The sequence below is a fragment of the Sycon ciliatum genome, unplaced genomic scaffold, assembly GCF_964019385.1.
Source record: "Sycon ciliatum unplaced genomic scaffold, ocSycCili1.1 SCAFFOLD_1260, whole genome shotgun sequence".
Taxonomy (NCBI): domain Eukaryota; kingdom Metazoa; phylum Porifera; class Calcarea; order Leucosolenida; family Sycettidae; genus Sycon; species Sycon ciliatum.
Window position 1 is genome coordinate 6,549 of NW_027044803.1, and position 19,380 is coordinate 25,928.

The 19,380-nt window shown below is 36.6% G+C and overlaps 2 protein-coding genes across 2 annotated transcripts; both read right to left on the minus strand.

Annotated features, from left to right (window-relative positions):
• Positions 1–2,183: 2,183 nt before the first annotated feature.
• LOC135830618 (protease 4-like) lies at positions 2,184–2,829 on the minus strand (the record flags this gene model as incomplete). Its single annotated transcript, XM_065342851.1, has 1 exon — positions 2,184–2,829. A coding segment is annotated over exon 1 (646 nt), but the record flags the coding sequence as incomplete, so codon positions are not given.
• An 8,454-nt stretch (positions 2,830–11,283) lies between these two features.
• Positions 11,284–18,945, minus strand: LOC135830619 (uncharacterized). The gene is made up of 3 exons (XM_065342852.1): positions 18,888–18,945; positions 12,623–12,758; positions 11,284–11,377 (listed from the first exon to the last, which is right to left on the minus strand). The coding sequence occupies exons 1-3, from the start codon at positions 18,943–18,945 to the stop codon at positions 11,284–11,286; spliced, it is 288 nt and encodes a 95-aa protein (XP_065198924.1).
• Between the last annotated feature and the right edge of the window lie 435 nt (positions 18,946–19,380).

Below are 19,380 nucleotides of genomic sequence, written 5' to 3' on the forward strand. Positions count from 1 at the left end.
GAGTATGCCAAGCAACAGAAGATTGAAAACTCATTCCCTTCATTTCTCCCTGTCCTGTGGCAGTAGCAATACCACTATCTTCGGTGTGATAAACCAAGGATGCGTAGGTTCCTTGCTTCATGGGAAGCGGGGAGGAAATAGTAATATTATCCGAGTCACGGGATGGAAACGAATCCAAATCTACATCCTGAGCGCGTACAACAATAATATCATTTCGCGCCCATCCGCCTGGCTTTTCTAGTCCTGGTATGTATGCGATATTAGGAAGCATATATTAATAGTATTTTAATGTTTAGAAAAATAATTCACAAGTACTAGCCTATATTAGGCAGTAGTGGTAAATGTACCAGTTTGGCTGAATACGCTATTGTATTCTTTTGATTCGGGTGCTTGGCTAGTAAGTCTTGTAGTCACACCCCAATAGTATTCCGTTTCAGCAGTCAAGCCTGTTGCTTGAAATGTAATGCGGTAATCTATCGTATCAAGATTTTGACCCGGAAGCGGAGTTGTTACAGGACTGGAAGCTGAAGGAACACTTTGAGCGTCTATCAGGGGAGCCGAAAGGTCTGGGTTGGTAGACACGGTGATAAAATACTCTGTAGCTTGTGCTACTTCACGCCAAGACAAGTCTGCGGTGGTATCTGTGATGTTTTGTGCTTCGGCGATTATTTCAGGAGGCTCAATCATTTCGCCACACAAAAACATAAACTTTGGAAACACGAACACAAAAGCCAAACCTGAATCATATAATAACCATTGCAACCTACCTTGCTTCCACGCCTGGATATTTTTCGCGCCTCTTACTGATAAAGCCAGTCTCATATTCCCAATATAAGAAGCAATAAACATATTAAGACTATTCATAGATCCTACACCTCGCAATATGGTATTGGTAGTGTATATGCGTTGAACCATCTCTTGAGAAGTATCTACTCCGTCATTTACCTGATATACTTGGCGATACCCAATTGCATACGCATCTGCATTTTCAATTGAAGTAAGCATATTCATTTTCGCTTTTTTGTATTTGTCGGGTAAATTTTGTACGGCATCTTCCAAGTCCTCCAAAACTGTATCTGGATCGTAAACAAATTCGGACAAAGGACTTATTTTGTTTTCGGCTAGTAATTTTTTCAGTACGGTATAATATCCATTAAATCCATACTCCGCTTGCCCTGGTACATCTTGAGTAGGTCCTTTTCTATTGGCAATCGCTGCATAAGTTTCCAAGTCATCATCATATTGCCTAACAACTTCTTCGATAAGGTACATCTCAAAAGGATGCATTTCAGGTGTAAGCCCTTCTTTATCCAAAAATGTAATCCATTCATCATAAAACTCAACTGGGTCATAAGGAAAATCAGTTTTACACCTTTGTATTTGGCCATACTCTCGGTCAATTTGAACCAAGCCCTTGCCTGTTAACGGGGTTTGATAGGCTTGCAAAACTTCTTTTACAGTTGAGGAGGGTGCCACGTAAACACCCTCTACATTATCCACTATGGTGAAATACTGCGCTGTTTCACCATCCCACTTTATTTCCTGTGCAATCTCTTGCTCATAATAGGTTACAAAGTTGGAAATATCTTGGTCAATGTCCGTAAAAACAACATTGGTTCCATATATAGATTTATATTCCATTTTAAAAAAATTAATTTAATGTTTAGAAAAAAAACAGCTAGAAACACTTAAAAATTATCGCCTTCTCGTGATTGTTAAACCCCCTTTTTTAGCAGGTTTTTTACCTGCCACTTTAAGGGATTTTACCGCCTCAGTCCCGTACTTTGAATTAAATTTATTTCCACTATCTGTATTAAGACCATCATCTGAGCCATTCCCTTCCACGGTTTCTGCTTCTGGCTGACCTCCGATTACTTGCACCTGTTTCTCAAGTGCAGCCAATCTGTTTTCGTTGGAATCAATACTTTTTTGTTGCTCTTCCCCTTCCTTAGATAGGTTTTCATTTTGAGCCTGCAATTGCATAATTTTAGCATTTGCTTCTTCTATCTCAGTTTCCTTTCTCTTAATTTCTTGAGCCAAGGCGTTTGCTTCTGTTTCTGCGCCAGCCTCGTCTCCTTTGGCAGCAGTCTTAAAAATACCGCCAAGACGACTTAATATATCCATATTATTATTTTTTATGGTTTTGCCATCACGAGTACCTCCCGTGCCTTGGCTTTTATTACGATTATCTGAAAATTTATCCGCAGCCATGTCAACTGCTAAAAAGATAGCATCGTCTAATGTGCCGATGCTATCCACTAAACCTAATTCAATGCCTTCACTCGCATTAAACACCTTTCCTGTAAAAACATCAATGTCTTGATTTTGTGCATTTGTCAATTTTTCGGCACGCGCACCACGGACTGCCTTGGTAAAAGTTCCTAAAATCACGTCCATTTGAGCGACTTCTACATCAATCGCTTCCTGACTTGGTTCTTCTATAGGGTTTAGCGCGACCTTGTCACTGCTTCCAGTACTGCGGAGTATTCGCATATCAACGCCTTCTTTTTCCAAATACCCTGAATAATTAGCATAAATAGAATACACACCAATACTTCCTACTTCCGAAGTAGTGGCACTGGACATCATAATATAGTCCGCTTGACTGGCTACCCAGTAGGCAGCCGAAGCAATCAATCCGTCACCCCACACAATAACAGGTTTATCAGCATTAGCCACAACACCAGCCAATTCTTCTGTACCGTCAACACTACCCCCTCCACTGTCTATTTCCAACACAATTGCTTTTACAAACTTTGATTCCAAGGCTTGATTAATTTCCGCGCTAACATCACGAGTGTCCCTAACACCCGACACGTCCCCTGTCATATTTCCACGTTTTAACATTGCACCAACTAAGGGGATAACAGCAATACCTTCTTCGCTTTCTTCGCCCAAAAACATTGTGAATCCACCTTGGTCAGTTACGCGACGGTCAATGGCAAGCTTTTTCTTTGATTTGCTAAGGGTTGCAAAAGCACAGGCATTTACTTTTTTGTTGTAATTCCTGTAATTTTCGGGCGTATTCATCCCTTTTGAGCGCTCTATCAAAACACTCATGTATTCGTTTGCTTTTCGCTCGCTTAGCAACCAATGAGTTTGCGAAGAAATATAGGAAGGTATAGTAGATTTCATTTCTTACAAATATATACTATAATATATAATGAAAAAATGACATTAGTTTTAAGACTTTTTTTGAAAGGGCATATTGTAGGTTTTTCGCATTTGGCTGACGTATCGGTTCCACAATTGAAGTAATGATTCTTCGCTGTAAGAATCTTCAGATATATTGGTATGCTTATAAAAATCTTCAATGGCTTGTTTGACCGTAGAACCATCTAACAAGCGTATCACGATAAAACCAATCAAATACTCCTTTATTTGTTTGGCGTTTTGCTTCAAAATAAGGTGTTTGTGATTGGCTTTTGATATTTTATTCCTACCCACTAGGCTGTAATCGTGGCCAAATAAGCTTAATGTTTTGTCTGTTGGCTTCAATTTGTACATATTAATAAACTCTGATGGGTAGGAGATATTTTTCATGTTATAGCGATTTATTTTATTAACTCTTTGTTTGGCCGTTTTTTTTATTGGAATTTTTCTTCTTTTCAATCTGCCTTTTGGCTTGTGTTGAAAATATATGTGCCAATTCTGAGAAGGTTTGTTCCGATGATTTAACACCTAAAGTGCTTGTCATCATAATATGTTTCATAAGTCCAGCTACAAGTATTTGCTGCAATGCATTGGCTCCTTCCAAGTTCATATTGCCATCAGGAGTTTGCCAGTTATCTGTAATATAGGTATTTCCTTCTTCAGAACCAATCATAATGCCATTTGGGTCTCCATCTTGGATACCTATATTTACAGATAATATCTGATTACTACCTTTTTCTTTGCTTTCCTTAACTTTTACTTCTGTTTGAAGTACCATCTCAAATCGAATGGTTTTTAGGTTTGTTTTTTCTTTCATTTAATTAGTTTTTTTAGTTATAAAGTATTCTTCAATTTTATTGAAAGCTTGCTTCATTAATGTCTATTTTAATAAAAGGATATTCGAGTCCCAAACTTTCCAACGTTGCTATGTAGCCAGTCCCTGCAAGTATTTTGCTCAAAATACTATTTCCCGTATCAAAGACAGATTTTACGATATACTTATCGTTACGCTCTTGAATATTAGCTCTATGGATTTTGTCTTTCACAAAATCCATTTGCTCATTGCTCAAAACAGGCTCAATGCCTTTCTTGTAATTTTCTAATGCCTTTAAAATTAATTCTTTCATTTAATTAGTTTTTTTCGTTTGTGAGTATCATAAATTTATAATGAATGTATTAATGTTATTTTTTGCCCTGTGTATTTTGAAAGCCCTTGCTGTATAAGGTAATCCCAAACTTCTGAAAGCATATTCAAAAAACCTTCCCAATAAACACCCAACGAATGTAATGATTTTTCAAAAGGAACAAACACACATATACTAAAATAAAGCCCTTCCAAAATACAGCAAAATGAATCTTCTAATTCACTAAGACTATAAGAATATTGTGCCCTGTGCCCTGTCCCCTGAGCAAAAAAAATCAGATAGAGCGCACTGCAAATTCGGATGCTTAGTAATTGCGTAATCGCCCATCGCGTTACGGTATTCTTCTTCGGTCATCATATCAAAGATTGGTTTGTGATTTCATAAAAATAGCCATTCATTAGGCAAATTGCTAATTTGTGATTTTCTTCGTCTGTACTGTGTAGTATATAAAGTAGGTTAGTTAGAAGTTCATGGGAAGGTATTGAGTAACTTGCTAGTATCCTTGTGTCTATATTAATCTTATATATTCCAGGCATTGGATAACAGTCTACTTTGGAAAAAACTTCAAACTGACCACGAAATATAGATTCCATTTTCGTGAAAAATAATTGAAAAAATTTCCTTTCTAGTTCATTTTCTGCTGCTAAGTCTCCTGAAATGGTAGCAAGAACCATACTTCCATCTTTTACATCTGTACTCAAATTAAGATAGTCTATTCCGAATAATATTCTTAGAAAAGGATATTGCTCTTTAAGGCTTTCTGAATTCACGAAGCTTTCTGCTGATACTCCAGCAGGCTCTTGACAATTAAAATAATCATGTAATCCTTCCATATTCCTCTATAGTTTTATGTTATTTCAATACTATTTTTGTCCGCATAATCAAAAACAGTAACAAGAAAGTCAATCAACAAAAATTCCACTTCCTCAAAAGATATGTTTTTGCTTTGCATATCATTTATTTCATCAGGATATGCACCTAATTTTATTGAAAAAAAATCGTATTCTAAAGATAGAATACTAATATCTATACTTAAAGACATCACGACTGACTTAGAGGAAAAACTTAACTGCCAATCTCCCATAAATTCCAATTCAAACTCAAATTTTATTTCTGGAAATTGTTTTAGTATTTTATTTTTTACTTCTTCTTTTGATTTCATAATGCTAATTTTTTTAAAATATTGTACTCCGCAATAAAAACCACGAAGTGCAATAAAACAATTATCTTATGGAGTTAACTCTCTAAATTTACCACCCAAATCATTATCTACCAAACTATTTAAACGGTTTAAGTGTCCAATCATAGTATCGCACATGAGTGCATATTGCTCGGCATCTAATTCTTTGTAGGTATGTATAACCGCATTACATTTTGTTGTAATGGCTTCGGCGTTCCTGACAAGGCTTCCAAAAATATCTAGGAATTCTATTTCTTTTACCCTATCTATTGCTTGTTTATTTATAATTTTATCCATATTTGTAATGACTATTATTGTTTATCCAATAATGAGAATAGAACCCCTAAGCTTGCGAGGCGTGTGGGGTTCTTTCTTTTTCAGACAATTGATAGGCTTGTATATTGGATGCTTCCAGCTCTTTAATTTCCTTTCTAACATCCTTCATTTTACTGGATAATTCTTGTAGTTCCCAGTTGAGTCGTTGAATCCGTCGCATATTTCCCTCAACTACTTTGTGCTTTCCGAAGAAATGACTATGCAACGCTTGATAACATTCACGCTTGTAAAGTAAAAGGTTTTCGCGAGCTTGGTGATTGGCTTTGTTGTGGTCAATGCTGAACAGCCAGCCAGGCAAGTAATCAAGGGGTAAACACAACATTAATCTTTCCTTGCCATCGTTGGCAACCACATACTGTTCAGTATGTAGTTCACTTAGGATTTCATCATTTTTAACACCTCTTAAAGCGGCATCTACATTGATGCCAATGGCTGTAGCAATTGGCCTAATCGCTATCCAAATCTTGTCATTTTGTACAACATAAGGAATTTGTGTTCCCTGAAAAGGGATAAGTTCGTTGTTTTTCATATTTTTGCAATGTTATTTTTGTAAATATTAATAATAGAACCCCAAAAAGTTTAGACAATGGATTGGGGTTTGTCTTTATTTGCATTGCAATTATAAATAATTAATGCTAAATATCAAATATATAGCGTTATTTTTTAAGGTAAACAATTTTTACTTGCCCGAACTTGTTTAACAATCTTGTCATTCTTTTAGAAGATACCATTCCCTTGCCATATTCGTATTTTGTTTCGGACAATCTGTTTTCTTTTTTTATTTGGGCGGGTATTTCTGGATATACTTCACTTAAGAAATATTCAAATGCTTCTTTTATAGTATCAAACTTTGGGGATTCTTCTTGATTTTCTTTCTTCATGCGTGACTATTATTAAAACTATTCTAGTTGTAAAGATAGCAAAAATAATAGATATACTAAATATCATATATTTGCTGTTGATATGCACGAATATTTTAAAACCTTCTATATTTGTTAAAACAAAAAACAAGATTATGCAAAAACCTAAATACGACAAAACGACTGCGGGCTTGCTCGGTATTATTTTGGGAGGCTTGGGCATCCATAAATTCTATTTGGATAAAAATGGACTTCCGTACTTGCTATTGTGCTGGACACTTGTGCCAGCTATTATAGGATTTTTTGAGGGCATAGAATACCTAAGCATGCCACAAGAAAAATTTGATGCAAAATTTAACACGGGAGAAGCAAAGAAGGAAGAGGTAAAAACGGATATTATTCAGGAAAAAGATGTGCCTGAGCAAATTGCCAAACTTCATAAGCTTAAAGAAGCAGGTGCATTGAGTAAAGAAGAATACGAAGCGGAAAAAGCCAAGTTGCTATACAAAAAAAGTTAGGGTATTAACCACAATTCTACCTGTGCGGGTGTAGAAAAAGCCTCAAAGGTATTGCGTGCAGTTGCATCAATATTTCGCACAAGGTAGAATTGATTATCTATTCTCACGCGCATTGTTTGCAACTCCGAAAACCTGCGAATATCATTTCCTGTCAAAATGATATTTTCCTTGTACACTTTTGTATTCTGCAAAAAGTCTAGCCACTCTGTCCAGAACTGCGTATACAATCCATTTGTCAAATCATCCCATTCCAGTGTATAATTTGCCAATACAGCAGGAGGAATACCAGATTGCATAATAGGAGAATCTTGTACGATTCCGCGCCAGAACTGCAAACGCAATACAAAATCATTTTGAATACCAAGGTCAAACATCTGAGAGTTGCCTGGTGATTCTTCAGGAATTGTAGCAGGAGGCGTAAGGTCGTTTTCATAGCGAAGTCCCACGCCAGCCGATTCAATAACACTTGTTTTTTCCTTGCCAGCGTCCGCAGTATAAGACCCAAAAAAAGGGTCGTTTCCGTTTCCTGATACAGGAATGTCGTCATCAATCCATTTTAGCTCGTTATTTGTAGACTCCTTCATTTGATTGTTTTCTACCCTTCGCACTATCTTGTCTGTCCAGTCTACATAGTCGGCACTAAAAACGTTTTTTCGTAAATTGAAGCTTACGTTTTTGGTGCCATTGTCTATAATGTATCCTAAGCAAAATATTTTTTGCAAAGCGTGTAGAAGCTCAGAAAAAGAAATATCGGGCACGTGGTTTTCATACAAGACATCGCGGTCATGGGCGTTGAACACAAGCCCATCCAAGTCAGGTAATTGTTCGTCAATAGCATAAGTATTGAACACTAGCAGCTCAGCCAGTTCACTGTCTAGCTTAAAATCGCCATCCCAGCTATACCCGCTTTCTGAAAATAATTCATCTAATAAGAAAAATAATTTCAGTTGAGGCGAAAATGCATAATTATTCAAGCGGTTTTTTAATGTATTATATAGGTATACGCCTCCTGTGTAGGCATTCATATCCCCAAAAAAATCAAGATTTTTGTCCTGGTAAAATTCATTGACATAGCGAAGGGTAGGGAATTCAAAGTGGTCGCTGTTAGTATTTGGAAAATCAATTTTGTTTTCAGTCTCCAAACTCAATGCGTATTTGGTCAAATCAGATGCATTGTACCTAATTTCAAAAAGAGCAGCATCATTATCGGCTACTGGAAAAACCCAAAAATCATTATTAATAGCATACGCAAAATAATCTATTTGCGCGCCATTATAGTCACTTGCCAGCTCCAAAAGTCCAGCCGCAACACTTGCAGGGGTTCCTTCGGTTGCCACTTGTACGCCATTCCTTAATAGTTCTATTTGTACCAAGGGTGATTCTACGAGAGCCAGAACCTTGTGATATTTGTAATTAGTAGCAATGTCTGGCAATACTTCCGAGCCTGTAAGAATATCTTTGAGGGTTTTTGATTCATAATTACGGGCAAATGTACCCACATCTAACACTAGGTCAGCACTGTAAAATTCGGAGTTGCTTGGGCGAATAAGGCGCAGGGTTCCTTCAAAGCTTAGGATGCCATCAATATATATATCCGCATCATACTTGATACTGTTGGAACCTACATAGCTCGGTATTTCAGGGTACTTCAAAATAAGCTTGTTTTTATCACTTGCATCAAAGCGAAATTTATAGGAGAAACTACCCTGTACAATATCATCCTCAAAAATGGTGTTATTGAGATTCAAACGGATTTGCAGGTTACTAGGCAAATCTAAGTATTCATTATTTACGCGTATGGCTATTCCCATATATTTTATTTTGGAGCTGTTAGTTTTCTTTCTGCTTTCGGAGGCGAATCGCCAAATTCTTTGCCAATGAAGCCTACAAGATCATTATAGGTTTTTTCAACAAAACGTAAGTGCTTTCCAATGTATGCTTTTTCTTCGTTTGTGCTACTACTTTCAACACTAGAATTTTCTTTCATAATATCTATATTAGCTTGCATATAGCCCGCTAATTTCCAGAGCATATTTTTTTGATTTTCTGCTGTGTCTTTCATATTCCATTAATTAATTTTTCGTTGGAAGGCATAACGCGCTTCAAACACGAATGCTATAATATCCTTATTATCCTTGGCACTTGTCTTTTTGTTGCTCGTGACAATAATTGGTATTAATTCCTCATTATCTGTATCTATTTCATATACATTTTCAGATTCTAGGAACTGATTGTATAATGCAAGCAGTTCTACTGGGTCTGATTCCAAATAACCTGTGCTTTGCTCAAAGTCAATTTGGCTATTGGAATTATATATTTTTTCTTGGCCGTCCGGGATGGCATAATCATAATTCACGAATTTTTGCGTAATGCTTCTATCTATATTGTTTTCGTCCGTTCTTTCTCCAAAACAAGGTAGTACCGAAAAGCCTCCTACCCCGTTTTCATACAAGTAATATCTTTCTTGCCTTTTGTACGAACTGTCCACATTATACTGTATTTCGCTGGTTTGCACAGAACCTATTGTATTTCGCATTAGTATTCGATAGGTGTCTACGCCATCCAGCCAGTCCGCAGGTAATTGACCTTGAATATAATCATAGCTTACATCTAAGATATGAAGATTGTAAGGACTAAGCAGCCCTAAGCTAATTGTTTCTGTTGAAAAATCTGTAAGGCGTGTAACCAGTAATTCATAATCAAAATTAGAAGCTAGATTGGTGATGACGCTCCACCATTCTTTTTGCCCTGTGCGAGTGGACCTAATGCTTGGTGTATCACCAAGCATTATTAGCGGGTTTGTGTTTTCAAAATAATTGATGGTTTTGTAGTCAATATAATTAAGGGAGCCAAAATGTGTGTAACGAAGCGGAGCAATTGCATTATCTACGCCATCACTGAATTCTATAGAAAAACTTGCAAGCAGGTTTTCGGTATTATTTCCTCCAAATACAGGAAGATGGAAAGTAAGAAAAGGGCGTAAAATTCTGCCAATTTCTTGGAATACAATTTCATCATTAGCATCTGGCTTGCCTTGGATGGTTTCTATAGTTGGGCCTCCATTAACTTCAATCCACACACTCGTCCTATTCCCTAGCGTATTTTCAATTTTATAGGCAATGAAATTGTCTATAAAATTAATTTGGTTTTGGGGTTGGTCTAATATATTAATTGCCATACTTTTATAATGTTTTGAGGAATTTGTGCATATCATCTGGGTTTCTCCTTTTCACGATTCCTTCTCCCCAATCAAATATTTCTGATTCTGTGTCACTTGGTATCATTCCTTGCAGTGTATATCCAATTATTTCATATTTACATATTTCATTGGCATCTGTATCTACAGTATAAGAAGAAGGGATTAACTCCCCTTTTTCATCTTTTATTGTAGAATCAACTTTGCTTTGGTGTGATTCCACAATGCTCTTATCATAGTATCCGCAAATTGAAATTTTTAGGTTTTCCAATATTTCAGCTTGCAGGGATGCTAATTCAGTCATATAGGCAAAAGGTACCCAATAGTAATACATTTGATTACTCATATTTTTATGTACAATTTTCGTAACAAATCCAATCCCCTTCCGTGCCTTGCCCAAATATATTAATTGTGTAGGCCTTGCTGTCTACACTTTGAAAACTAATGCCAGATGTTTGGTTGAAATTTAAGGCCAGTAAAAAACTGCCTGTTCCTTGGTCTTGCACTCCTGTTTCATAATCTGTAATAACTTCGTTGATATTTTTTGCGTAATCAACAAAACTAATCCAGTTTATTTTGCCTTGGTAAAAAAAGTCGGTGCCTGTGGCAATCTTGGCACCAATCACAAAACTATTATCGGTATTGATGATGCTTGTTGTGAGGGTATTTTCTACTACTGTCGGCGTGAGCAGTATGCCATCACCGTAAAAAGTCAGTGCACTTCCATTCCAAACGACTTGTATATTTTGCTTTGTCGCGCCAATCGCTGCAATTGCAATGTATCTATTGATTGAAGTAGACCTGAGTTGAAAAACAATATTTCCAGCAATTATTTGGATGATAATGCCAGGAAAGGTATTGTCACTTATTCGCGTATCAAATATAACCTGCTGAGCTATATTGTCCACATTTTCCAAATTAAGATAGAAAGTAAAATCTTGGGTACGTTCCCACTGCACAAAAGGAGTCGCTCCATTTTGCGCATAATCATTCACGCCATCAAAATTTAACGCGTAAATTGGATTCAAGTCAGTGGCTACTTTCAAAAAATACCTGCCAGCGAGTTGGAAACGGTAATCGTTTCTTTCCGCTATGCTTTTCTTTGAATCATAATTTTCGGTAAACTCTAAAGGGAATGTTTTGTTCCCTACGAACCTATCAGTATCCTGCGCATCTTTTGTAAGCGCAATAAAAAACCTATCCTTGTTTGCATTAATCCAATCTATTAGCTCAATTCTGTCTTGTGGTACTATGAATTCAATACTTGCATCTACATAAGAGCCGTTTGGGTCTCTTTTTCTGCGTTCGCTCAAATTAGCTGTATCTTCTATATAATAGATTACTTGAGGATTATCTGCTACAAAATTATTAGGGTCGTCATTTTGAACATCCTCTATGAAGTAGATCGTTATTTCTTTTAAGCTCCCTAAACTTCCGTTGGTATTTGTGTATGTATCTAATGCCATATTACTTAGAAATTTGCTTCATTTACTACAGTGCCAGTGTCTTCTAACTCATCTACTAATTGCACTGTATCCACCACTGCGCGAACACTACGAAAAGACTGTGCATTTTCTTCAATTACTATAATTAATGCATCTATTCTATTAATTAATTCTAATTGAAGTTCTGAGCTTTGCTCTACTGACTGTTCTGTGCTTCCAGTTGCTTCTTGCGATGCGCTAGAAGCAGGCGATTCGCCAATAATTCCTCCCTGCTGAAAAATAGGCGCGCCGTTTTGCTGAGTAGAAGAATTGAGAAGTCTATCAATTACTTCACCATTATTTCGGTAAGTATTTTTTGATAGAATCATAATAGGCTCTCTACCTTCCATCTCTCCCAATGTTCTTCCAGTACGATTATCAATCAGCCCAATCCCTCCCTGCGCGTGCGAAGGTCCTGCAGGTACACCTCCCTTTGATAATTTTTTTACAAAGCCTCCAGTTCTGAAAATTCCCCCATCACGGGCAAAAAACTGAGTCGCTTTTGCTGCCAATACTTGTCCAATCGCAATTCCAGATTGTATTTTTGCTTTTGCTGCAAAAGCTTCGGCGGCACCAGGCACCAAAATGCCGAGCGGGCTGGCTCGGAATGCTACAATAGATTTGGCTGTATTGATTTTGATACTGGCAATGGCCTCAAATGCTTCAGCTATTAAGGCGAATTTTTGGGCTGCTGCGCTTTCACCTGCCAGCGAGGTAAAAAGCCCTACAAAATTTTTAGCGGTTGCAAAATCGAGTTCCCTGATTTGTTCTTTGGCTTTTCTGGTTAATTCTTCATTAGCTACTTCTTGCTCTTGCCGCTTCTTTTGAATATCTAGCAATTGCTTACTTATCTCAAAAGCCTCAGAGGTTTCGCCTTTCCCAGCTTCTTGAAGCAAAGTCAAGCGCTGGTTTAGGAATTCTTTTTCTAAATCTAGGAAAGCTTCTTGTCTGGTTTTTTCTGTTTCAAGTCCATTTATAAATTTTTCTTCTAGTTTAAGTTGCCGTTCTTCTTCCTTCAAATCTATGTTTTCAAGTTCTTCTTGAAATTCTTCTTCTTCTTTTTGCTTTTGTTCTTCTTTTCGCTCAGCTTCTAGCTTGTCTTGCTCCTGGTCAAATCGCTGGTTAATTAATAATATTTGCTGTCTTTTTTGCTCCTCGCTTCCTTTCACTTCTTCAAGTTCGCGCTCCCTTTGAAGTTTGAGTCTTGCACTTTCTTTTTCAAAGCCTTCTTCCATCACTTCAATCCGTAAATCTTGGATGGCTTTTTGAGAAGCAAGTTCTTCTTGTCTTGCTTTTTCGCGTGCATTTTTAAGCGTTTCAAGTTGTTTTTTTTGCGCTTCTTGCTGTGCTGCAAACAACTGTTTTTGCTTTTGTTTTGCTTCTTCAAATTGAGGCCCTAACTGATCAATAAACTTAGTGATTTGATTGTCTGTAAAACCTTGTTCGTTAAGGGCTTTTGTGATGCTAGTTATGCCCTGTTCAACACTTACAACTCCCTGATTAACCTGTTCGATGATGCTGTTGACCGATTCAGGTATTTCCTTTACTACTGCAGACAATCCCTTTAGCGCATTGTTAAGAAAGCTGGACGTGAGGGCTTCGCCTCCTATACCTGTTTCCAAACCCTTTTTTGCTTCTTCGGCTGCTTTTTCAAAAGCTTTCCTGAACTGCGGAGGAACTTTTGATAAGTCTATATTTTCAAGATTTTGCTTTACTTCTCTTTTTAATTTTTGCGTTTGGGAAATTATTGTGTCTGTCGACAAAGAAAAAGCTTTTTGAATCCGATTTCCGAGTGATTCAAAATCAAGACTTATAATGTCTGCAAGCACCCCAAATGTTTGCTTGATAACACCTACAGCAGTCTTGACAATACCCACAATAATATTGAAGGCAGTGCGAAATGCAAAACCTAATACCTCTATAGCACCCCTTACAATAACTGAGTTTTCATATAAATTCTTAAAAAACTCTATTACTTGATTGATGCCCTTTACAACCAATGTAATGCCTTTTGTGACAAAAGTTTGGAATTGGATTTGAAGGTTTTTGAAGATAGCAGCTCCTTGCCTTGTTTCTTTTGCCAGTTCATTTTCCGCTCTTGCCCTTTGTTCAATAAGCTCTATTTGGGTTTTTTGAGCTTGCTCCGATTCTGTGAGGGTGTCTAAGTTAAGCTCTTGGGCTGCATTAAGTTGCTTAGTAGCTTCTTCCAAGCCCCCCAAATCTTCAAGTGCTCCTGCCCCTAAATCAGCAATAATTGTTTGTGTTTGAGAAGTAGTAAGCCCTAGTTCTTTTGCCCTTGCTGTTATCTTTTCAAACGCCTCTATAGTAGATACAGTACCTGAATTAATATCTTGCTGTAATTCTTTTGAAAACCCTTCACCAAGCAAATCAAGTGCAGCTTGTGCAGTAGGTGTAAGCTGGCGAAGACGCAAACCGAGTTCCTTGACTGTATCAAGTAACTTGTCATCAAACACGCCTCCACGCGCCTCTTGCGTGGCAATCTGAATAAATTCCTCGGCTGATAGCCCTGAATTTTTAAATTGAACTGGGTATTCTTTGACTTTGTTTAGGAAATCATCTTGAGAATCGGCTCCCTTAATAAAACCTTTTTGAATTAAGTCTAAGGATTCCTCAAAGCTAATTCCCATTTGCTTGGATAGGTTATTGGCCGCGGCCGTAACTTCATTTAGATCCTTGTCAAACGCATCGGCTAAGGCTTTTGTTTTTGCCGTGAGTGTGTCTAAATCTTCTCCTGTTTCTCCTGTAAGTTGATTAAGGGATTTTCTTAGCTTATTGACTTCTGTTGTGGCTGCAAATGCATCTTTGACAACATTGACAAACGCTGCTGAAATGGCTAACACAACCCCTACTATAGTAGCACCTCCTAATTTGATGCCTTTTGTGAGTTTCCCAAATAGGTTTCCTGTTTTTTGCTGTTCTTGCCCAAGCCCTCGCATATCCTTTCTAATCTTATTGAGGGTTGGACTAATTTTTTGAAGTTCTTTTGATTTTTTGGCATATTCTTCCGTACCTTCTTCAAGATTTTTCATTTCCCTGCGCAGCTTATTTGCCGCGGAGTTCAAATCTCTGAAGGTGTTTTCAACTTGTTTTCCATCAACAACAAGTTTCCTAGTTACGGTACTATCTGCTGCCATATTATATGCTTCCTATACTTTCTTCCAGTACTCTCACAAAACGTTCATCATTGTGAGCAATAAGAATATCGGTAAGTTTTCTTTCAATTCTTTTGAATGCGTTAAAAATAATTCTATAACGCCTTGGGTTTTTCTTGATTTTTGAATCCTTACTTTCAATCCTTCCGCGCCTATATGAGCGGTGTTGATTGATAAGCGCGTATTCAAGATATTTTAGGTTAATAATAAAATCACCATTATTTTCATTATTTTCTATATCAATTGAAAATATTAGCTTCCCGCTATCTTCAATTCCAAATCTTTTTAATTGTTTTTTTAGAAGCACTTCTTCATTGCGAATTAATTTATTTACGTCCTCGTTTAGAGCCATCTTCTTTTTTGATTTTGCAGATTTTATTTAGGAATTCCCTGTACAACTCTCCTATTTTCCGCGCTTCAAATTCTGTTAGAAATTCTATAAAATCCTTTTTTTTGACTTCAATCACCACTTTTACATTTTTTTCAACCCATCCCCTGCGACCCATTTTTTCAGAAATGGCTGGTATTTCCAGCCTTACGCTATCTGCGTCAGGGTATGTATCAAAATATATAGAAATGAATTCCACTCCCCTTTTTGCTGCATAGTAAGGTGTTCTTACAAATCCAGCCCTAAATTTGACTGTATTTCCTTTCACTTCTTTAATGGCCTCAGTGAGCCAGTCCGCTATTGCAAGTCCAACCATACCGCTATATCGGTTACGAGATTCTCAGAGACATCAAAAACAAAATGTTGTGATACTCCATATAGATAATCAGCACTTTTATTTTCTACTTGTCTGGCTACTTTTTGGATGCCTTGCACCATAAAGTTATTGCAATAAGCTGAGCTTCTCTTGTAATCGCGCATTCTAGTGCGAATTTGCCTAGCTATCTCATAAGCATTAATCCAAGCATTATCTTGTGCTTTGAAATCGCCTTGCTCTACTAAGTACAATATTTGAAAAACTCCATTTTGCACAGCCCTGTTATTATCCCCATTTGAATTTTGTGCGATGTCTTCATTTAGGGCTACTGCCAGAACAGGGTAGTTTGTACCCGACTTAGAATAGGTGACTATTCTTTCGCTTATATAATTTGTGCTAGAAAATATATAATCGTAATTAATCTCATTGAGCGTAAAAGGCAAAAAGACACGATTATTCGTGCCTTTTTCTACCAAGTTTACGGAAATAGATTGGAAAAAATTATTAAGCTCTTGTATAGTAGACATTATTCAAATATACTACTATTTGTATAATGAAAAAATGACATTATGTTGTACGGTTGTTATTAAGTATGTGAGATTTGATTATTTCAAATACTTCTCCCCCTAAATCTATGTTATGGTCAAAAAAATATCCTAGACTTGATAGACTGCTTTTGTATGTGATCCACAAGTGCCCTGTTCCAAAATCATATTCTGATCCAATTAAATCATTCAAGTCAATTAGACTCTCTTTTTTGGTTTTAGTTTCATTGCCATCTGCTTTGAAATATTGCATAGCAATGATAAGATTTCCTTTTTGTTCTACTTTATTTTTTTTGTCCATTATTTATTTGTTGTTTTAGTTCATCAATTTCTTCATACAGGCTTAAAATATGTTTTTTATAGCTATGCCTATATATTTTTGCTAAGTAGAATGCTACTGAAAGCATCCAAATACCAAGTATAATTAGGATGCTTTCAAGAGTATCCAAGCCTGTTGCATAAGACAAGTAGACTGCTATCAAAACTTTCAGCAAAGTCCAAACAAATTTCCAAAAATCATATTTCGGTAATTGCACCTTTATATCTACTTGTTCACGCATCTGGCTTCCCTTCTTTTGCATCTTGCTCGTAAAAAGAATTGGTTACAAACTCATAAATTCTTCCGAATTCGCAATGTTTTTGGACTGGTCATTTTGGCTAATCCTTTTTTGTTTTAATTCTTCTGTTATTTTTTTTTGCCCATAAATTTTTTTGGGATCCACGGCCTCCAATTATAATTCTTTTCTTCATTTTCGTAAAAGTTCTATTAGTGTATACAATATTACTACAATAACCATAAACCTAGTTGGAAAGTGAGATGCAATCATCTCAATAGGCTTGCAAAATATATCTATTATTTTTTTAATCATAATTTGTTATTTTATATTTAAACAATTATGTACCCATTCTGATAAGCAGTGCTAGTCACTAATTAAAGTCTGGGCAATCTGGATAGTTCACTGATTTTGATTAAATTTCTTTTGATAATCTATAATGACCATCATCTTCATTCTTTTTGTGACAAATGGCGTGAAAATGTGCTACATAATGCACTTCTCCTATGCAAACAAAATTACTAAAGTATTCTTCCCCTGCGCGAACATCTTGTTTGCACCTGTGGCAGTGTGTTTTTATATTGAGACTATCAATATCAACCAAGTATTTGATTCCATTAACGTATAGGCATCTGCCAGAAAATTGAGTTTTTTTTCCAGAACTCCCACTTCCTTTATTTGCTGTATCTTGATTATGCATATTCCAGTAAATTTAAAATGTTTTTAGTTTCTTTCCTTACTTCCTTTCCGCTTTCCAAACCTAAAATTTCCGCTATTTCGGAAAGCCTATTCCGAATAGTTCTGGTGGAAATGGCAAGCAAAACGGAAATTTCCTTGTCTGTTTTTCCGCTTCCGATTTTTTGAATTAGTTCGGTGTGCTTCTCCCCTAGCCTAGCTATGCTTTCCGTTTTTATTTCCGTTTTTCCGATTTCCTTTCCGTTTTTCCGCTTTTCCGTTTTCGGAAAATTTTCCGCTTCCGTTTCCACTTTCCGTTTTTCCGCTTTTCCGTTTTCGGAAAATTTTCCGCTTCCGTTTCCACTTTCCGTTTTTCCGCTTTTCCGTTTTTTCGCCGTTTCCTCAGCTAATTGGACTATTTCCGAAATTTCGGAAGCGGAAAATAAATCATATTCCAAAGCATTTACAAAGTTAAGCATTTGTGATTCGGAAGCGAAAAATTTCCGAATTTTGAAAATAATATCTTCTTTTGTAAAGCTCTTATTTTCCATTTTTCCGCTTTCCTTTCCGTTTTTCCGCTTTTCCGTTTTCGGAAAATTTTCCGCTTCCGTTTCCACTTTCCGTTTTTCCGCTTTTCCGTTTTCACGTTGGATGTCAGCCAAGCGAAGGAAGCCAGAACCTTCGGCCAAGAGTATCGCAATCATATTGCAAGCTATCAAAACGGTTAGTAATTGAAAAGGACTATCAACACTTGCCAGCCATACACTTTCCGTTTGGCTTGACCAATAGAGGAAAAACCCATTGAGTACACCTGAGCCAAGTAGGGTGTACACGATGAATAGCCAACTATAGCCATTCATTTTTTTGAGGCGAAGCTCCGCGCTTACGATTGAACTCGCCATAAAACTTGCCTCAGCACAAACTCCCAAAACTACGGAAATCCCATATTGTAGAATATCTACTTTTATGAATCGGAATAGGTGGAAAAAATGCAATACTGTAATAATGGCTAATGCTGAGCGAATCGCGATACCCAATATTAGCAATATATCTGGCAAGCGCGAAGTCGCCCAGTTAATGAGCGTGGCACTTGCACCGTTTTGTTGGAATATTCTACTTTGATTCATTATCTATCAGTTTATCTATTTCTTGATTCATACTCCATACTACCCTCATTCCTGTGTCTGCCTTTACAACAAAATCTGATTTCAATTTATATATTCTTCCTATGCCATTTTTTTCAAGAAGTTTCATGTTTTTCTTAAATGATAATATTGCGCTGCGAGAACTATATCTTTTTTTCTCAAAAAACTTAGCATAATAGTTTATAAAATCATAATTTTCACAAGTGCATGATAAGTAACCTTTTTCTTCAAAAGAGTTTTTTATGAATTCATATTTTTCCTTTTCTAATTCAGACATTTAATTATTTGTTTTTGGTAATCAATAGAACATTCCTTCACTATTTCAATCACTTCTTCTACACCTTCAGGACTGCCTATGTCCCATCTTGGGCTATCTAGGTATATGTTCAGATAGCCTAGATTTTCAACATTCAACAACTTGGGGTTATAACCTTTTTCTTGAAGTTCTTTTTCTATTTCATTTAGAAGGGTTCCATCATTCAGCCTAAAATTTGGAAAAGAAATGAAGTTGTTAACCGTATGGTACTTGAAGAATTTAAGTTCATACAATTCATCTGAAATTTTTTCAAGCTTTGAGCTTAATTTTTTGGCTTTCTTTTCAAGCTTGCTTCTCTCTGATTTTTGAAGATTGTTTTCTTCTATCAGCTTTGCACATTCACCCCAAAAAAAATCAGAAGACCCACGAAAGTATTTGTACTGCTCGCGGGGAATA